This window comes from Diceros bicornis, chromosome 20, assembly GCF_020826845.1.
Source record: "Diceros bicornis minor isolate mBicDic1 chromosome 20, mDicBic1.mat.cur, whole genome shotgun sequence".
NCBI classification, from domain to species: Eukaryota; Metazoa; Chordata; class Mammalia; order Perissodactyla; family Rhinocerotidae; genus Diceros; species Diceros bicornis.
In genome coordinates, this window is record NC_080759.1 from 10,264,298 (window position 1) to 10,286,338 (window position 22,041).

Here is a 22,041-nt window from a genome sequence, read left to right on the forward strand (position 1 = left end):
CAAAGCAATTCGTGGAGAAAGGAGAGTCTGCTCAACAAAAGGTCTGAAACAATTAGATACCTATATGCAAGAACATGAACTTCAGTCCATACTTTACCCCACATACAAAATTAACTCAAAATGGATCATAGACCTAAATGTAAAATCTAAAACTATAAATCTTTTGGAAAAAAACATAGAAGAAAACCTTTGTGACTCTGGATTAGGCAAAGATGACTTAGATGCAACACCAAAAATATGACCGCTTATAGGACAAATTGGTAAAGTAGACTTCATTAAAATTAAAAACTTCTGCCCTTCAATAGATGCTATAAAGAGACTGAACACATAAGCCACAAGCCGGGAAAAAATTTACCAATCACGTATAGCAGCTTTATTTATAATGGCCAAAAACTATAAGCAACCCAAATGTCCATCAACAAGAGAATGGATAATCAAACTATGGTGCATCCATTCAATACAATGTTATTTAGCAATAAAAAGTAATGAGCTATTAACATATGCTACAACATAGATAAATCTTAAAATAATTATGCTGAGTGAAAAAAACCAGAATGAAAAAAGAAGACAAACAGTATCGTTCCATTTATTTAAAATTTTAGAAAATACAAACTAATCTTTAGGGATGGAAAGTATTAGTAATTGCCTGATTGGGCATGTTGGGATGGAGGGAGTGATTGCAAACCGGTAAGCGGAAACTTGGGGGGCAGATGGATGTTTCATTCCCTTGGCTCTCGTGGTGGTTTCACAGGTATATACATATGTCAAAATTTATGCAATTGTGAACTTTAAATTAAGTGCAGTTAATTGTATGTCAATTGTGCTTCAACAAAGCTGTTTGTTTTTCAAAGGGGAGGGGAAGCATTGTTAGCTGTTGGGGAATAACGCCCAGATCATGTAGAGTGAGACTGTTCCTAGGACAGCTGAATTGGTTCACCATACATGGGATTTCATGAGAGGAAGCTGTTTTGGGTTTTTTGTTTGTTTTGTTGCTTCAAATTCTGCTGTGGGTTAATACAAACAGAATTCACAATTTCTGGGTACTTAACATAATACAACCTAGGTGATGTTAAATAGTAGATAAAAGGTGCGTGTTGGGTAGGGAGAGACTAGATAGAGCCTCAAGAAATTCCAATTTGAACTCCCTTTGCTTTAATTCTCTTTTTAAGTATCTCTCAAGACACCTACCACCATCACCATCCCCTACTGTGGTCTTAAAGATACGTGTGACCAACATCTTTCAGCAGAAAAAAATTAGAATAGAGCTAAGTGGCCTGAATTCTCCAAGATAATAATTAACATTCTTTTAACCAGATGTTTGATGACAATATTTTTCCCTGTGATTCTATCAGAATCAACTCTATTTACATACAAATTGGTAATACCTTGGAATCCCACCTAAAAAAGCCACCATTGTTCCCCTAAGACATGAGACCAGTGTACTGATCTATTAATTTCATTTCAGTATGTGATGTCAAGTGCATTTTTAAAATATACTCCATTGCTTCCAAGTGCTTCTTTAATCCACAAGAACTGGTTTTAGCATTTAAACTAATTTATCCTAGACATAAAACACCTTCTGCTTATTCTCCCAGATAATTGATTCTTGATTTGTTAAGAGACTAAACACTATGCTTTATAAGATGAAATACAAAACCCCTGGTGAACTCACTCACATGCCCCATGCCAAGCAAATATTGTTTAGTGCCTCAGCAGAGAGGCCAACAGGGGCTGAGAAAAGGAGCAGAACGCTCCTCCCTTTGTCCTGCTGCCAGCCCAGGGGAAGGTCCCCACTGTCCCTGCAGTAAACATTATCATTTGTCCCATAGCAGCTACATAAGGATATCATACGCTGCCAACTTCTCAAAGCAAATACCCTCCTCAGTTTTCAAAAAATAAAAATAAATCCAAGAGATAACCTCTGCCTCAAAGCTGACCTTTCTAAGTAAAAGCACATACCACCAGCACCAATAACAATAAATGACTGCATTGGAAAATCAGGGTTTAGTAAGAATTCGGGACTCAGTGCCAATGTCACCACAAGGTTAATCCCACTGATCTCCACGACACAACAAAAGTTAGAAATCATTTTTCTTGCACAATAAAGGGCATAAAGCATATGCCAAATTAATATTTTCTAATAGAGTGTGAACACTTTCACATAAACATCTACAAAATATGCAAATATTTCTTGAAAGATTACTTTATAGTTCTAGAATAAAGGCATATAAAAATCTTTCCCTCAATATAATATGCATATTTGAATTTATTATCATTAGAATTTTCATTCTTAAAACAACATTAAAATTTATCCTTCTGTGCTAGGTCAAATTGATGCCACCCATTTCCACATGCAAATAAAATCCATAGAATATACTTAATAAAACTTTTTCCTCTCATGCAATTGTGGTTACAGAACAATCTGCATAGAATTTCCTTATGGTACTAGTCAAAAGTTACCTGGGTCAGGTATAAAGTGAAGCAGAGCCCAGAAGGCCACTAGGAAGAAAAGCGTACAGTTGCTGGGGTGTTCTGTGGACAAATCTTATGTTCTAAGACATGAGCATGGAAAAGTCCTCAGCCTCATCCCAGAAGAGGCGACTTTATAACAACAGCACGTTAAAAGGCAATGCGTGTGTATTCAGATGAAAGAAACGACCCGCCAGAATTCTCAGAGGGTGAGGCTCCTAGTGCAGAAAAGCAGAGAAGGAAACTCTAAAATTTCTTCCCAGCTGCTTAGGTCTGACAGTCAGCTGCACAAAGAGTAAAAGAGTAGGGCGTTTAATTCTCAGGAGTAAGAATGGCAAAGGAAATAGCAGAGATTCTAAGGAGAAACACCAAGACACAAGCACAATCTTCCAGCCACCACCCACCTCTCTACGGTTCCCCTCAGAGGGCCTGACTCACTACAGCACAGTGAGGTGAGAGGACAAGACAGAATCCAGCCGCTCCGCTCCCATGTCTCACGGGATAATGGACATATTTGGGGATTGCCAGTTACTGCAGCTGGGAGCGCCACACCCACCAGTGTCTCCTCATTAGTCTGAGTAAACTTAGCATCCTGGTAGTGCTGTGTGTGGCTCAAGGTTTTCCCTTTGGTTGCAGTTTTAAGTATGAACTCTTTTTTATTTATTTATTTATTTATTTATTTATTTATTTATTTATTTATTTATTTAATTTATTTATTTATTTTTTCATGAGGGAGATCAGCCCTGAGCTAACATCCATGCTAATCTTCCTCCTTTTGCTGAGGAAGACCAGCTCTGAGCTAACATCTATTGCCAATCCTCCTCCTTTTTTTCCCCCCCAAAGCCCCAGTAGACAGTTGTATGTCATAGTTGCACATCCTTCTAGTTGCTGTATGTGGGACGCGGCCTCAGCATGGCCGGAGAAGTGGTGCGTTGGTGCGCGCCCGGATCCGAACCCAGGCTGCCAGTAGCGGAGCGCGCGCGCTTAACCACTAAGCCACGGGGTCGGCCCAAGTATGAACTCTTAAGAAGAGTTTGAGGTCGTGCTTTTCTAGAATGTTCAAAGAAACCATGATGAGCGTGGTGAAGTCAAGCATCCTCTGTGAAGTCCACCCTTGATGTGAGCCACATTGAGGATGTCGATGTTAAAATTCACGTCTTTATAGAACAGAACGCACCCACACCGTTGCTGGTTATCTCTTTCTGACTCAACTGTATTGCCCTTAAGAAGCAAAGGTTGCTTTCCAGTCCCCGGGGAGGAGGAAATCTCAATTTTGGTCACAGTTCACAGTCAAGGAACTACCTGAGCACAAGCAAATCTCAAGTCCTCTGAGGTGCTAGTTCCTCACTTATGAAATAAAGGTCTTTTTAATCAGATTTCTGTGAAGGTTTCTTCCAGCTCTGAAATCCTATGATTAAAATTTTCCATATGGGCATCTATAATATCCCACTTCATTTTCCTTAACACCTGTCTGTTCCAAAACACAGTTTCAAGAAGTGACCTGTATACCATGCTGAGGAGGATGGGCAGGTCTAAAGTGATGGATTATTCTGGAAGAGGGGTCACTGAACACAGGGAGTTCCCTCACAGTCTGATGACACAGAGCCAGAACATGTGTGGGGTCTGCCTCCATAGCACACTTAGAAACCTCTTGTTACCAAGGTTGACCACCACGGGGTACAAGTGAAAAGACCTACTGAAGGGTATGGGGTCAACTGCCCTCTTTAACTCCTCTCCATTGACAGAAGAGTTGGTAAACAAAACAGCCCCTCAGAAAATGCAACTCAAATGATCTAGCTTTAAGTGAACTTCTTCAGTCTACTTTGCTGTCTTTTGCCTAACTCTATAGGACAAAAATAAGTGATTGTTGGTGGGGGTGGGGGAGGGGGCTTGATTCCCAATATGTTTTATTTATTTAAGGAAACACATAGCACTTACTGCATGCAGGCACTGTATAAACACTTTACAAATATTAACTAATTTAATCCTCAAAACACTCCAGGAGAGAATAGTATCCCCATTTTACAGATGAGGAAACTAAGACACATAGAGGTTAAACTTTCTGAAGGTCACATGGCTGGTTAAGTGGCAGAGATAGGATTGAAAACCAGACAGTGCGGCTCCTGAGGCCATGCTCTGATGCGTCTATTGAATAACAGACTGAGAAGGCTGCTTTTAGTGGAGCGCAGGTATCCGCCTGCCGCAGTGGGCCACCCTATACAAGCCTTGCCGAAAAGGACTGCTTACTGAAAAACTCTCCTCAAATTCCTGTTTGATTCAGATTTGCTAAAAAGTTATCCTAGTATATATGAAATAGAGAACTTCCCTTCTTGCCTTCGGACATCCAGAAGCCCACTTTGCCACTGCACACACCCCGAAGCTCTCCTGAGAACAGGAGTTCCCAACTAGCGGGTGGCATTTCAGACTCACCTTCAGAACTAGCTGAAAGTCCACAAGTCTCTGGCTTCTCCTGCTCTGCCCTCAACAAACACACACACACATTCTGATTTGTGTTCCCCCAAGAGTGTTTGGAAATGCCCGTGTATTTTGATAAACCTCCCTATGTGACCTAAAACCCTTATTCCTCTGGAGCAAAACTAAGGTCTTCCTATAATTTTCAAAGGTGAGAAGGTCAGTCTTACATTGTTTCTCTCTCTCAGGTCTCCTCCCCAACCCACCTCACAGAAGATGAATGCAGGCGTGATAAGGGATGCTGCAAATACATACCAAATACCAAACTGGCTATTCGATGAATATATAAATGCAACTGACATTCTTTCACAGTCTGAAATCCTCTCTTTACTCTCAGGATATATTACACAATTCTCTTTTTATATAAACATGCCACTTTAAATGCTAATTCAGATACAACACTCAATTTTTTCTTTGTTTTGTTTCTGGGTTTCTAACATTCAAAATGACACTGGACTTCCATTTGGCTTCAACGATAGGTATTTTGAATTCTTTGTTCAAAGAATGTGGGGGTAGGATGGAAGAAACTACTAGGAAAAATACTAAATTCATTTTAAAACTTTTCCAAATGTGGTTTACATGTCCTTATTTTGCTTGAATTAAGCTCTTTCTCTCTCTTTCAGGAAATGTTGCCTTTAGCTTGCTGAAATCTCATAAATCTAATTCAACCCAAATGTAAAACCAAGGTGATTCCCTTCCCTCACATTCTAGAAATAACCTCATTTTACTCAAACTACTTTTCTAAACAGTTTGTCAAGGCAGTATGTTTTGGCTGAAACACAACTGGCCTGAATGTAAATCTTTAAACAATACATAGACCTATATATGCCAATTACATGAACCTAAGCCTATTCAATTACATAGAAGGTCTCTTCCTATCTTGTCTCAAAGTAATTCCAGCCTAAGAAAGACCCTCATCTGGTGCATTCAGTTCAATATATCTACAGTGAGATAAACCATCTTATAATTCCAGCACTACCTAGAAGTTTCCAGCAACCACCAGGTTCCTCTGCCTCTGTAGCCCTAACCACTCTTCGACAATACTCTCTCCCTCTGCTGCTCACTCGCATCTTCCATCCCATACTTGGACACCTTTTCCTGCCCCTGCCCAAGAGAGACAAAATTAGAAAGAAGTAAAATAAGGTTATAACCCTTTTCAAACCTTTATTAACTTATAGATGTGGCAAAATGGTTCTCGACAGCTACTCCCCTATCTGGTAGTCTTTGTCTCTCACCAGTCCACCAGAAGCATCTCATTAATCTATGGTCTTCTGCCGTGCTAAATACAGCTCAGTGACACCCTGCCCAAAGCTATGTACATGTCAATGAGACACTGAAGAGAAAACATCTTTAAGTTTCAACTGCATGAATTTTTAGTACTGGGATGTCTGGCACTGTGGGAGGTATGTTTAAGATGCCAGCCTTCTTTGTGCATAGGGAGGGGGACTTCCTAGCAGACCAGAAACTACTGTATGCCAGTAGACACCTACCCTATTTATTGCATGGCCAGCCCTACTAGATCTCACTCACTTTCAGAACAATAACGAAAGGGTGAATGGAGAAGCTACAAAACTCTATAGAGAGAGTTACTAGACGCTAGTATTGTTGCTAGATCAAGAAATTAAAATGAGCCAAGAAGACTCCTAAGTTGCCTCTTAGTAATTTTGATACTCCCAGCAATTCCTCAGCAAGCAGAAACCCTTTTCCAGCAGAAACACTTTTCCAGGACTTCTCGGCACATGAGGAGCTGCCTCTGCCTCAGGTTTTTGCTGCTGGACACTCCTTCAAAATGTGTGCAGCCAAAGAATATAATGCCAAGAAACTGACCAAGTGGTCAGTCACTGTTTCTACTAAAAGAAAGTGACAACTGCAGATAGTTTTATGGATCCCAGACCCACAGGACTCCATGAAACAACGCACTCGTGCTCATGATTAAAAGATGTAGAAGAAAGGCTATTTTAAGTAGCAAGGAGAAGTTTAGATAGCGCAGTTTCCTTCTCCGTATGCAGAAATCACAAAGATCATTAAATAACAAGATTGGAGGAGGCAAGGGAGCTGGCCCCAGCCAATTTCCTGTTCCTCTCTCCAGGGAATTCATGAAAAAAGAAGCTCTCTCTGTCCCGGAGAGCTGTTTATTCGGCAATTAACAAAACACAAAGGGGTCCTTTGAAAATACAGAGTAGCTGCCAGGGACACCGCGGTTGTGCTCCTAACCATCCATTAGCTTACACCTTGGGCTTTTGCCCTTTACCAACTGTCCCTGCCTGAAAACAAACACCTCCCAGAGAGTTTTTCCACTTAGAAATGTCATTTCAGGACCCAAGTTCTAAATATGAGTGAAGATTAGATAAGGGACCCACAACACCATTAGCATTTCTATAAATATGGACAGTTGAGATTCGCTGTTATCAGAAAAATCAAAATAACGTCAAGAGAGTCTATGTGTTCACACTGAATGTAAACCAAGAAGGATCTGGCCTGAGCCACCTGTCCATGGCACCACCGTTGGTCCTCACGTAGCAGACGCCGTGATAGGAACCAGAGAGAAAAAGCAGACGGGTTCACTCTGTGGGAGGCTCACAGTCTGGGAGGGGACAGACTCATGGACAACCTACGAGCATCTACACTGTGTCTGTCACTCTGCTGGGCCCCTCGTGGAAGACAGAATAGTTAGAGTCACTTCTAACAGGCAACAAACCTAGTTCTGCAGCTAAATGTCATAATGTACTATGGTACATGCTACCATCTCATTTGCCTCATTTCCTCCACCTCCAGGTTGGTACATCATGAAGTACTTCAAGAGTACCAAAATTTATCATCATAATTTCCCCTACGATGTTTTGGTGTTAACCAATAGGTACTACCACAGCAGATATTTCTATTTCTGTAAAATTGCACTCATTTGGGCCAATCTTCATCATGAGATAAAAGACCAAAAAAAAATACAACTAAAGTACATTCTTTCACTTGAAACAGATTAACATTTATACATTTTTTTCTTCAAATTATTTTTAAGACTCCATAAATATTTGGTTAAAAGTTTGAATTCAACCTTCATATAATTACTGAGCATTTTAAAGAAAATAGTTCAAGAATATCAAAACATAGAGGGTATATTAGAAACACCCACACCCACCCCACATTAATGATATATATGAAACTCCCTGCAGAGCCCTCTCGAATCCCAGTTCTTTCACTCTCTCCCCTGGTAAGTAAGCTTTATTGTAAATTTGCTTACCATGCATGTTTTTATACTTTCACTGTAAATGTTCATATTCAGAAACAATATAATATCTTGTTTTGCATATTTTTAAATTTTACAATGTAAATGCTAGCTCGTATCTGGAATTTGCTTTTAGCTTTTATTCAGCATTATATTTTTGATAATTATACTTACTGATAACATACTCTAGTTCATTCTTTCCTCCTGTTGTATAGCATTTCATTCTACGAATCTATCATGATTTATTCAAAGGATATACAGATTTTGACAGGTAGCTGAGAGGAGGGGGAAGAGAGAAAATGGCAACTTTAGTTCCAAGGAGAAAGAGAGAGAGAGGGAAAGTGCCCGAAGAATCTGGGATCAAGAGCCCTGGCAAATGGCTATTCTTTGAAAGGAAAAAGAGAATTAGGTAAAGCCCAGCTACACAGGGAGCCAGAGTAGAGATGGGATCTGGGGCCTTGAAGTTAGTAAAGGGCTGGAAAAGCCCCTGGAAAATTGATCTGGGGTCACTTGGCTATTTAGTAACATCTTGCCTGGAAAGCAGTTCCCTTGACTTCTCTCTTGTCTGCTGCCCTTTGCACCTTAAAAAAAAAAGGTCATAATCACTGCCTTTGCAATCTTTTAAAACATATATGAAACAACAGAGACTTCAAGTTAGTTCTTGAGAAAATGATCATTACTGCAAATCAATGGGGATCTGAATTACATTTTTCTGGACAGAATACAGTTTGCTTTTTGTATTTTTAAATTAGTAATAAAAAGAAAAGCCTATTTTCTGTGTTCTTTTACTTGTGAAAGCTTTAACTTTTATATATATAAAAAACATGAATACGTGCTTTTATCATATGATTCCAGACATAAAAATTATCCTGAAGCTTATTTAAAACAATATTAAATTTTTTTAAAAAAAATCTGATAAATCCTAACCGTCTGAATGATGAAAATATATTTTGAAAATATTATGCTTGAAGGCATACAAACTAGAAGTGGCAGATATGACAAAATCAGGTGCCTTCATCCAAGAGCACAGCCTTTCTGAAGGTACACACCCTCTGACAAGTTCAATCCCATCGGTGTGTAACCACAGACAACGAGGAATACATCACACTGTGCAGGTGCTCACTGTTAACATGGAAAGAAGACTCAACAGAACAGCCGGATCAGATCCTCACTCTTTCCAGGAGAGGGTACGGAAAGATCTGAAAGCTCTGACGCAGTAAACTGCGGAAGCAGTAACAGGTTCACTAGTCAGGTCCTGTTATGTCGGCTAGCACCAAAACCCAATAAAGACACACTCTGCATTCGATTTGTATTAAAATCACTCTAGCATTTATTTTTAAAAGTATTTTCTTTTTCTCGGAGTCATAAAAGAACCTTGCATGAGGAGAGTAATTACTGGCATTCTGTACGGTGGTCACTGAAAATGCTGAGTGGTGTTAAGTCCCAGAACATCTATATCATACGTCATTATTTCTTTGGGGAATATTTGTATTTAATAGAAAATACAAAATAGCATGTTTATTTTTGGTTTGCTTCACTTGTAAGTATTAATTTTTTCAGAATTCACTAAAAAAAACCCGGTAGATTTATGTTGACATATATACTATGCTTTACTCCCATCATCCGATAGATCATTGCATTTTTATCAGGGAGGGGATTTTAAATGGCTTAAATGCCATTTTTTCTTTTTCTAAGTATTCAAAGCATGGACTCCAAACAAACTTATGCCACCATCCTTTTTTTTTCATTAAAGAGTCCATGCTCTCAAGTAGAGACATTTAAATATTTTCTTTATCATATATTCCCCCATCAACTCATGGCTATCAGCTAACATTAACAGAATTGATAATTACACAAGTGCAAAAGGAGATATGGCCTTTAAATTGATATGGGAATCAAATTTGCTAATTAACATTACCTTAATAATAATTTATTTATTTATTTATTTTAATTTAGGGGTTTTTTTTTAATAATTTTATTTATTTATTTTTTCCCCCAAAGCCCCAGTAGATAGTTGTATGTCATAACTGCACATCCTTCTAGTTGCTGTATATGGGACGTGGCCTCAGCGTGGCTGGGGAAGCGGTGTGTCAGTGCGCACCCGGGATCTGAACCTGGGCCACCAGCCGCATAGCACGCACACCTAACCGCTAAGCCACGGGGGCGGCCCACCTTAATAATAATTTATATGAAACATACTAACTCAGAAACGGGGGGAAAAAGTGCAATCTATTATAAAAGCTAAAAGAAAGATCTGACTGACGTTCCCACGTTTTCAAGTAAAATATAAATGACAAACCTAGGATGCTTTTGGCATTAAATAAAAGTATGAAGGAAAAGAGATTTTTTTTCTATAGAGCTATTTCATGTAGTTTCTTTCTTGATTTTTATTTCTCATCATGATGGGAAATATCACGAAGTTTGGATATTTCCAAGTCTACGTGAAAGAGTCGTCATCATGATGCAGAAGGAGGAAAGGTTTTGATTCTAAGGGCATTTCCTATGGCAAACTATTAGGCCATTAACCTCTAGTCCAAGGATATATAAGCTGGGAGCTAGTGAAAAGTTATCCAGGCACATTCTCCAAGAATAATAATCCAGCGTCCTCCTGGCAGCCTAAATTTGTAAAAAAGTAGGATCCAAAATGGATAGTAATGAAATGTTCATGGCTGATGAAGCTTTGGTTCCTAGATGAAAGGCTGAAATTTTCCAAAATTTAGTCAATAGAATGAATTCTATCTTTCAACAGTCACCATATACATTTCTAATCCTCCAAGTTGAGACTTGCATAAATTTATCTTAAATACACTTATTTTTAAAAAAGGACATTGCCCCATTCACTAAATTCTTCAACATAAATTAGATACCAAATCCAAATATTTCCACACCAGCCCTTGCACAGTACCAGTTGATAATAAATCTACCTTAAATTTAGTGGAATATTAAAGGCAATTAACTTCATTCTGCCACTTACTAATGGAAAAAACTATGATTTATGCAAATATATTAGCCTTAAAAATAAAAGGTTGAAACACACTATAAAGAAATCGAGTCAACGTTCATAAATCTGCTATTGTAATACAAGAGCATTACATGAATCAGTTCAGTAAGATCTAGATCTAATAGTAGAAAGTTCAGCTGACTCAGTCTTCACCAATTCAAATGCAAAAGTGTATCATTTACTCTGCATAAAATCCATAGTATAAAGAACAATCATAGATTTCCAGATCATATAGAAGAGCACTAATTCTTGATTCAGATCAATTTATACTACATGCAGACCAAATAATGTTTTTTTCTTGATTACATTATAGATTTTTAAAATTTAAGATTCTCCCAGGAATATGCATTTTGGTTTACAATGCCCATAAGGAACAAATCCTGGAAAATTTCTTCAAGTTACCTTGAAATCATTAATATTTGACATTTATAAATAAATACAGTTTTTTGCTTTCTTAATTCAGTTGGTTATCATTAATTTTCCATTTACCACTGAAAATCTAACAAGTCAGAGAATAATCACATTACAAACTGTACCAAATAAAATAAGGAAACAAAATTATGTTACTTACAGACTTCCTCTTCTGGGGAGACTCAGCTCCTTCTGCAAAAGAAAAGAACAAAACAAAACATATATATGAGATGCTACATTACCCTTGGACTGCTAGGATACCAAATGGATAACAGGAAATGCATCGTCCTTCATGATGCTTGGTTTGGCATTTTCTGTACTGAAAAGATTTTAATGTCATAATTTTATGCTGGATCCCTTCTTATATTGTTCTCTTTATACATTATGTTTAAGGTACAAACACAGTTTATCTAAATTCCAGAGCAGAAAAAGACATTAATCCTCCCAAAGCAATGACAGTAAAACACTGAGTTGAGTTCACAGACCTATGATTGAGCGTAAGGAAAATCTGAGGAACCAAGGGCTTATCCAAAGAGGAAACAGATATAAGGAGGAGGAGAAATTTTGCAGGATTATAATTACATGAAAGGTGAAATGAAAAGGGCAGTTAAATCAAACTATTTGCCCCCAACAGAAATAAACTCATGCAAAACATTGTTTAAAAAAATAATAAAGTGAAAGGTTTCTTTTTGGTATTATTTCTTAAATGTAATTTATGACTTAGGATATTTAAAAGCAGGTTAATGAACCTCTAAAAAGGTAACCCGACAGCAACAACAATTAATAGAGTCCTTTATAGTTTTAAAAGGGTACTTATCTCAAATTAAGATCATTATCTACCTAACTATAGAGAGGCTGTGGAAAATTTGTTGGCAAACAAGCCAACAAACCAAACAAAGAAAAAAGGATACAGAAATATCTGCACCCACTAATGCAGTTTTCAGAAGTCCAGGTACTCAAGAATGATGACTTGATGACAATAATTATAGAATGGGAAGCAATGAGTCATCTGGCTATTTAAACTCAAACAGAGTGCACTATAAATTTGAAAGACTCGACTAAATTTGGTTTTTCATTCCCACAATTATCTTTTTTTTTTTTGCCTTCTTGGAGCTCGAGCATCATCTTTTGAAAGGTGTTTCCCCCTCAGCTTCGAACTCACCTTTCCTGTTCCCTATTTTCACTGGATCCTTAAATGTTTGTAATGGACAGTGGCCTCAGACCTTACTTCTAAACAGTGCAATTTACTCCAGCACAGCTTACAGAAAATGGCCTTGAGAGCAGCAGACCACAGGAAGGATGCTACTTTAAATATAAGATGCCTTACTTATTACTGGCAAATATATTTTGATAGTTATAATAATCATGTCACAGTTTAATTGCAAGAACAATCAATCAACGATTTTAGGAACAGAGTATCTTCTTCCTTCTCCCAATAGCTAATATTTTCTTTTCAAGAACTGCAGTGGTGATATGCTGTATTTTGTTTTGTTTTGCTTTTTTCTTTAAATCCTTGATTAGCCCCAAGAAATTATAGCGTTTGCTGAACTCGGCTCCCTGATCCTGAAACATAAATATACCGTCATTTACTACAGCCCCTAATGACAAGAGAAAAATCTCTGACCAAGACAGTTTTCCTTGGGAACTGACACATAAATAGAAAACCAATAAGTAATATTCTCTATGTGTATCTTTGGTTATGACAAGCACTGAGAAATTGGTTTTGTATTTAGGTTTAAAAAAAAAAAAAAAAGAGAACTCCCTAGAAGTAATTGTTCACCAGATTGTTTCTTTGTAGAAAGGAATTACTGAGACCCACTGCACAGCAAAAGGCCAGGAGCTCAAATAAGAAAACACCGCTCTGTCCAGTAAGTTGATCTGACAGCAGCATAAAAAGAAAAGGAGGGCACCTGAGGTATTACCATTAATAACAGAAAAAATAGTAAGTCGGATGTTACTCAACTCTATATGCAAATAGATCACTCAGAAGATATAAGAGGGAAACGGCCAAATGAATGATCCCAAATAGTTCAATCAATCATATTCCACCAAATGACCTGCCCATAAGCTGGCTGCTTTGCTCTGAGAAAAATATGCTGAAACAGCAGGATAAGGGATAAAAACGAACTCTGTTTTTAATCAGAAGTCTTTCCAATAGGTCTAGAATTATGAGTTCTAAACAAGAAAGGTTACGGTGGGTAACCCAGCACTGCTGCTCCACCGGACGGCAGCCGAGCTTCCAAGACGAGGAGCAGAGGACATTTAATAGGCCACTGTCAACTGACCTGAAGCTTCCACGCTAACCAAGCTGAAGGAGCTAATCCACCTGACAGCCTGAATGTCAGGCTCGGGACTGGAAACTCAATTTGGTAGCAAATTGGAATCAGATGTGATGGTAATAAAGTGAGAGAAATGAATGTGCTGTGGCCAAGACCTTGTGAACAGCAGCTGCAAAAGGCTGCAAATACCAGGAGGGCTAAGCAATTGCAGGCTGAGCAGAGAGTGGCCGCTGCCGGAATGTGTGGGGCCCACACACTGATCAATCCGCACCAGTCAGACATAAAGGAGCAGCATCAAGGCATTTACCACTCAGGCCCCTGCAGTACTTTTTTTTTTTTGTGAGGAAGATCGGCCCTGTGCTAACATCTGCCAATCCTCCTCTTTTTGCTGAGGAAGACTGGCCCTGGGCTAACATCCATGCCCATCTTCCTCCACTTTATATGGGACGGCGCCACAGCATGGCTTGACAAGCGGTGCGTAGGTGCGCGCCTGGGATCCAAACCCGCGAACCCTGGGCCGCTGCAGCGGAGCGCGTGCACTTAACCGCTTGCGCCACCGGGCCGCCCCCGGCCCCAGCCCCGCCCCTGTGGTACTTTGTGCGTGTGTCCTCATTTTATTTTCTTAACGACAGGATAAGGTCACTGACACATACTTAGATAATTAGATAAGACATGCAGTACTGGTCCAAGTCACAAATCAAAGCTTGTGCTAAGTCTATTTGGAACATGTGTTAAAAATTCAGCATCAGGTAAGATTTAGAGGAGGGAAGACGGGAGAGAAAAAAGGGCAAGAAGCATCAGTCTGAACTAAACAATATGCAATTATTAATCATCACAGGATTAAACCATTCATGTAATATTTAAGAATATTACAACTTTTAAAATTATTTTTACTGATACTGATTTCTCAGTGACTTCTAATATTTTTTAGAATTGCTACGTATCATTACTTGCTTGATGTTATGATCTCTTTGCCCTCCTTTCTAAAAGTGCTAACTTGAAAGTAAAGGAGCAGGAAAGTTAATCTTGCTTGAGAATTCTGCTATTTTCTTGTGATCCTTTGATAATACTGAAGACACATGAGGGTTCCTCAAATCCGGGAAGAGAATTCTTGGAAAGTCCAGAAGAAAAGACGGCCAAAACAAATGATTCTGCCCCCTTCCCCTGGCCAACCTTGGTCCCAAAAGGAGAAAATAACTTGTTTCATTCACAAAAGCAATAGAGAAAACTGCAGTGTTTAATATGTACAAGCAATTTCCACATGGTAATTTAAAAAATATACTATTTAATAAGCATTTAATAGCTATACATACACAAGTAAAACAATATGGCTACACATGCCACATGTTTTTAGGGAATCTTTGAACCATTCTTTTTAACTGATGAGTCAGTTTATGATTTAAAAGAGAAAGGAGATTATATATATTACAAATAATATATGTAGATAGCCCCTCCTCCAAGAGGTGGAACTTAATTCTCTTCCCCTTGAGAGTGGGCTGGACCTAATGACTCACTTCCAAAACCAGAGTAGGGAAAGGTAAAAACACCACCTTTCCGTGGAGGAACTTGACAGACAAGTGATCTGGGTTAACACCACCAACGATAAGTCACGTTGACAGGATGTGCCTCTTAGATGATGTGATGAGAAGGGACGTCACCTCTGTGGTACTCTCCCTAAAAAATCTTTAACTCCAGTCTAATCATGAAAAAACAGTAGGCAAACCTAAATTGAGGGTCATTCTACAAAACATCTGAGCAGTACTCTTTACAACTGTCAGGGTTGTAAAAAACAAGAAACGGTTGAGAAACTGTCACAAATCAGAGGAGGCTAAGGAGCAATGATAACTAAATGCAATGACGGATCCTAGACTGGATTCTGGATCATAAAAAGGACATTAGTAGAGAAGCTGGTGATATCCAAATAACGTTTGTAGTTTAGTTAATAGCAACGTACCCATGTTAATTTCACAATTTTGACAAATGTATTAAGGTTATATAAGCTGTTAACACGAAGGGAAACTGGAGGAAAGATACAGAGAAATTCTCTGAACTGTCTTGCAACTTCTCTATAAAGCTAAAATTATTTCAAAATTTTTTAAAAAGTTCTTTCTCTCAAAAGAGGGGGCAGAGAGAGGGAGAGAGAGAGGAAGGCTGGCGGGGCGGTGTAGGCTACAAAATAGGAAGGATGAACAAATAAATATCCAAATATTCGAAGCTTATTTTAAGGCAATATTTAATCCCAATTTTCTAGGAGGTATAGAAATAGTCTAAGGGGGAGAAGATTGTGGCTAGGACCATCAGTGCAGACAGTGGGAAGCCGTCAGATTTGAGATAGGTTTTTAGAGAATTTACAAAAGAATCAGACGTTGAATGTGAAAGAGAAAGCAAGGAAGAGTCAAAAGTTTTTGGCCTGAGCAAATGTAGTTTGAGGGAAGAACAGTTCTGTTTGGATATGTTACATCCAAGATGTCTATAAGAATTCCAAATAGAAATTTTCAAACAGGTGGTTGGACATATGAACCTGGGCTCAGGAGAGAGGTCGGGGCTGGAAATAGACTATGGAGTCATTATCATCTAAGATGGTATGTAAAACCACGGGCTGGATGAAATAGGAGAAGAGAGAACAGATAGGAACAGGGTCACGGGCGTATCCACATTCAAAATCTACAAGTGGGGAGAATTTTGCTACATGTTGTTAAACGTGTTGCACTACACAGCAGCTGGGGTTCTTAAAAACAATAGAAACTGAATGAGGCTAGCAAGTAAAAAAATCTATCTATTGGGTAGATACTAGCTCTCATACAGGTGACAGGACAGGTGACAGGTGACATAGACAAGGTCAGAAAATGGGCAGGAACCAAGAAATTAAACCTCAGAGAAGATAGCCACACCTGGGCAACAGCCAGTTAGGACACCTCTGTAGCTGAGCGTTCCACTCAAGCTCAGAGCCCAGGAAGGAGCTCTGAACTGTCCCTACACCTCTCCATCATCGCTCCTGGCAGGGTCCCATTCCCTGTGAGTGCCAGCGTGATCACACCTGGGTCTCTGACCCAGCTGCCAAGGGAGCAGGAAAAAGGAATACTGGCTCCCTTCACCATCACAGTGTGAGGTGGGGCAAAGTCTACCAAGATTCATACTCAGGGAGGTCCTCCAAAACAAGGAAGAGGATCCAGAAGGAAGTTCGGCAACCCGCCCTCCCTCCAAAAACAAAGAAAAACCAACAACCCCTGCCCCTTGCAAACAAATAGAATGGCTATGTCTAGCACACATCCTTTCCCCACTACTTTTTAGAAACGATTAGATCTCAAGTTCACATATTTCCCCATTATCTTCGTTCCTTAATTAGTCATTGGTGGCCTCACCCTATCATTGTGGGGTACTACAACCACTCTGCACTGACACACAAACCATTAATTCAGGCAGAGAGTTCAAATGGCCGAGATATGCAAGGCAGTGTATCAGGCGCTGTTAGGGACACATGAGGAAACAGAATAAAACAGATTTAAAAGCCAGTTGGGGAAACATACACACACACAAAAGAGATATCACCAGGCGTAAGATTTATGCAGCATAACTTGAATGTGTAAATGCTAACAGGGGAGAGAAAATACAAGGGGTTGAGGTAATTCAGCTCGAGCAGTGGTGCTGAATGCAGCCTGGCTACACGTTAATGTTACCCAGGGAGCTTTCAAAAATACCAACGTCTGAACCCCAGCCCTGGAGACCTAGAGAGAGAGTTGTTTGTATAAGCTGTTTAGTTGAGGTTGGTACTTTTAAGTCCCCTTAAGGACTATTAGTTTGCATAAACTGTTTGCCTTTGGATTTTCTTTCTTTATGAAGTATTACTCTTCTAGCTGTCATTAGAGTAGTGAAGTTTTAGGTTTTCAGCTATTTCCTTTGCAAGTGGAAAGTATTGTAGGGCAAGGAAAGGTACCCCAAATGGAACTCTCCCTACCTGATAAGAGTGTAAAATTAGCTAGGGGTCTAGGCTCATCCGGGGATTGGTTCTCTTAAAGAAATGCTTTTGGTCCCATTTTTCTGGCCTCTGTTTCTGAGTCACCTGTGAAGGCAAAAGCAGAGGACAGAAAAGTTCACACCACAGAACCAGATCTGATATAAAGGTTTGGTTCTGAATCAGAGCAGCAGGCAAAAGTGGCTTATGTTCAAACAACCCTTGAAAAACCCAGTGAACTGCCCATTAAGTACATGGTTTTCTGTATAAAAACCTGTCGAGTAAAGCTGGAAAGGCAGGAGGTAGACCTCTACAGACACGCTTGGACAGTCAAACCATTCAACCTGCAAAATGCCACTAAAATCCCTTGGCGGGTGTGTGAGATGGGTGGAGAATCCTAAAGGATCTCCCCTTTCTTGCAGGTTTTATTTCATTCTATTTTTCTATCTATAACCATAATACACCTTAATGTATTTATTTGTGGTAGTAAAGGTCAACAAAATAAACCACAAAAGGTACACACAAAATGCTTGCCGGGTTTTCACATAAATTTTACTTGATCAAAACCACATACTCACTTCTTTGAAAAATAGAAGAACGTAATTACCATCTTCCTTTCTTTCCAGGTTGGCTTTTTTTTGTCATGAACCCAAATAAACAGCTTTCATCCTCAAGACTTGGCATTAGTCTCATAGGCCCTTTGCATAGACAAAGTTTCTCAGTCACAATATGAGTATCTGCCTCTTTTGGCTGAATAAGATCTTATCAAAAACAGAATCAATGAATTTCATAACAAAATCACCTGTCTGTCTGGCAGGACATGCAAATATTCCTGTGGAAAGCCCAGAGGAGATAAGCAATAGCCCAGGGTCACAAAGCCAGGAGATGGTGGAAGGAAAATTTGAACCTATATCATCCAATCCCAATGTTTTCCCCTACACTCCACTGTGAAAATGCCAGAGATGGGACAGCCTGGTGATGTGAGCGACTGAGAGAGGCAATTTGAATGAATACACGAGCAGAGGGTTGGCATTAACAATAAAAAAAAGAGGGCGGCCTTTGCTCTAAAGAGGAAGACAAGTAGTGAACAGTGAAAACAGGTACCTGTTGAAGAAGAGCAAAGTAAAACTGAAGCAACTCACTTGGGGTTCTGTAATTTCGGAAACAACAGAAGGCAAAATCTCTGCCAAGAGCGAGGGCAAGGGGCACATGTGGGGATTAAAGCAAGCAAAATGGGGTTCCTTGATTCAATCACACACTTTTTAGCAAAGGCTGATATGGCAGGTGTTGTGCCAGGCACTGCGGATAAAGGACATTGCTTGCTGTAAAATACAGTGTGGAAAGGCCTGGAATAGAGGTCTTTTCAAAGTATGCAACAGTACCAAGGGAGGGGGTGAGCAGTTTTCTTTGAGGAGAGTCAGGACTGTTTCTTGCCCAATGATGCTCCCCGTTATTTATGACACAAAATCTGGTGGAACTGACACATTCTCAATCTCAAGGCTTAGCTCAGGTCAAGTTAAGCTAATGACAAAGTTCACTGCTGCGGCCAAAGAAATTGGTTCAAAGAGGGCATGTGCTTCAGTCTGGGAAAACAAGAGGCAAAACAATGTTTGCTCTGGGCTGCTGGGAAAGAACTCCCTCCCTTTTCCAAGAGAGCTGGCAGGAAAGGAGTATTAACCTGGGGAAGCTAATGGCAGCCACAGGGTAGACACCGAAGGTGCCAGAGAAGAAAGACAGCTAGAAACTGGATCTTGGGTGATGTCTTCAAAACCATGGGTTAGAAGCTTGTCTATACCTGGATTTCTCAGTTATATGAGCCAATCGAGTCCCTTTATTCTTTAAACCAGTTGAACCTGTGTTTTCTATTCCTTGCAATTCAAATTTTCCTTAGTGACACAATACTGGAGCCTGGTCTTCAGCAGTGTCTGGGAGTTGGCGAGGCAGCCTCAGGAGTGGGCGAGGAAAGGGGCATTCCAGAAGAGGGAACAGATGTAGCAAGACAGGGTGGAGTGAAACAGTCCACAGCTCTTAGTAAACTTGGAATGGCTACAACAGAGGGTGGAAAGGAAAACACAACAGGACATGAGTATGGAGGCAGGGATGGGCCAAACCGTAGAAGATTTTTGGAAGAGTCTGCCTTTACCCTATAGGAAATTGGGACCTCATGGAACATTTTAAATAAGAGAATGAGATGGTCAAGGCTACATGTTTAAAGGGATCACTCTGGCGTCAGGGTGTCAAGGGACAAACAGGAAGGAATCAGGAGGCTTATTCAATTGTACAGGAAGCAAGGAGGCGGCAGTGGGGAGGGAGAGGAGCGGCAGATTCAGCAAAGACATGTGTGTACAGGATCTATAGGAGCTGAGAAGAAATGCCTAACTTCTGGGAAAGTTTAGAACCCTAGGAGCTAAGGGCAAGGTGCCATTTCAGATATCAGGAAAAAGGGCCATCCAAAAGGCTTGAGGGCCTTTTAGAAGTTAAATCACAGACATCTGAATGTGGAGGGGGGGACAGCAAAACTACTTAAGTTAGACCAGAGGGTCCCTGAGGGGCAGGAGCATGAGCTAAGTTGCAAAGCAAGATAAAGAGCAAAAGGTCACATCCCAGGTCTTTCTTGCATCAAAGTTAAACATCAATCATCACAAACTCCTTTTCCTCGTTAAAAGTTTTACACAAATGGTGGGAATCGTTTTTCTTTACTAAACTCATCGGCCTTCATCCATTTAATAACAGTACCTAACATTTCCTGCGTGGTGACGTACATTACCTTATTTAATCTTCACTATTGTTTCCATTTTATAGAACTGAGGCATTGACAGGTTGTGTAGCTTACACGAGGTCACAGGGCTGGTAAATGACTTAGGTTGTCTCTGAATCCACGTCAGCCTGAGTGCAGAGCAGTCTAATTATTCTTCATCACTAAGTAAGACCCGGTGTATCTGCACCACGGACCCCCTTGTGAAGGCCATCAAGCGGCATTCACAGTTGACACAGTGGCAATTACTCTTAGAAAGGAGTGATACAACACAGATCTTTGCACCTCTTTCTAAGCAAATTTCACACTTAAATTATTTTTATAGACTCTGATTTTATTTGAAGCAAAGCCCTGCAAACACATTACTTTTAACACAGACCTTTTAAAGCAGAAAAGCGTAACAAGTCAAATAATCAGCTAACTCCAAGTAAAGGAGCAAGTGCAACAAGCTTCCTTTCCAGCCAATTACGATGGTTTCTGATGCTTCCTAACATGTTACACCCTTGACATCAAAAAATCAAGCTTGGGAATCAGATGTTTGTATACGTATTGCCTTCCAATTCAGTATTTTATAAGAGAAATCTGCCTCCTAAGTCAACTTTTCCACACTTCTCTGCAGAGTTTGCTGAGTAATCACTAGGACTTATATTAATAACATCATCAGTTTCATCATCAGTTTATTGAGTGTTGACTACATACTAAGTGAAGTGCATTTATTTCCTCAAGGTTAGGAGCTTCCAGCGCACAGTCATATTGTACTTTATGTGCTCATTTTCTTCTCAAAGAACAAAAAGACTTTCTCTTTCAAGCAAAAGTGTGTCATTTGTGAAATTAAGGAAACTCATTTTGATCAGATCAGAGGAGCCACAGTTCTTCACAACAAAAGAAGGTAAACAAGAAAATATATATTAGATCAACTAAAAAGCCTTACACTAAAAAAAATCCTTATTTAACCCAATTGTATACTTCATAGTGATTAAATGAACAAGATCTAGATTCAGATGTACCTATACTCTAACACAAGTCAACGCTAGAAAGTGGCCTTGAAAAACGTCCTTAACTCCTCTAAGCTTCAGTTTCTTAAATTATAAAATGAGAATATGACAATTTATGTCATAAGGTGTTGAGAAGATTAATGAGAACAGGTGTCCTGCATTTAGCCCCAGTCCTCAACGTGAGGGCACCCCAGATGTCAGCTCTCCCTATTTAAGCATACTACTCCCATTAGACCGGCACTAGGGCATGAAGGGAGAGCTCGGAGAGAGACAAACGGGTAAAACTGAAGAGCCAGTGCCCAGGCGCCACCTCCTCCTCCTGAATGCCGGACCCGGGCACAGTTCTGGAACACAACTGGAAGATTCGAAGCAAACAGGCTTCAGTGAAAACACACACCCTGCTACTCGTCAGAAGGAAAACGCCTTTAGCAGAAAGGCCATAAATGCCAGATATTTAGAATTTTGATTGCCTTTAAGACAGTGC

General features: G+C 39.7%; 1 protein-coding gene across 5 annotated transcripts in view; it reads right to left on the reverse strand.

The window, feature by feature from the left end:
* MAST4 (microtubule associated serine/threonine kinase family member 4) overlaps positions 1–22,041 on the reverse strand; it is a 545,073-nt gene that overhangs the window by 255,557 nt on the left and 267,475 nt on the right. For all 5 annotated transcript variants that reach the window (XM_058563945.1, XM_058563939.1, XM_058563942.1 and 2 more), the window contains 2 exons: positions 11,737–11,768; positions 8,698–8,745 (listed from right to left, as the gene is read on the reverse strand). In XM_058563945.1, coding sequence (XP_058419928.1) covers positions 8,698–8,745; positions 11,737–11,768 — 80 coding nt within the window. The remainder of the gene's footprint in view (positions 1–8,697; positions 8,746–11,736; positions 11,769–22,041) is intronic.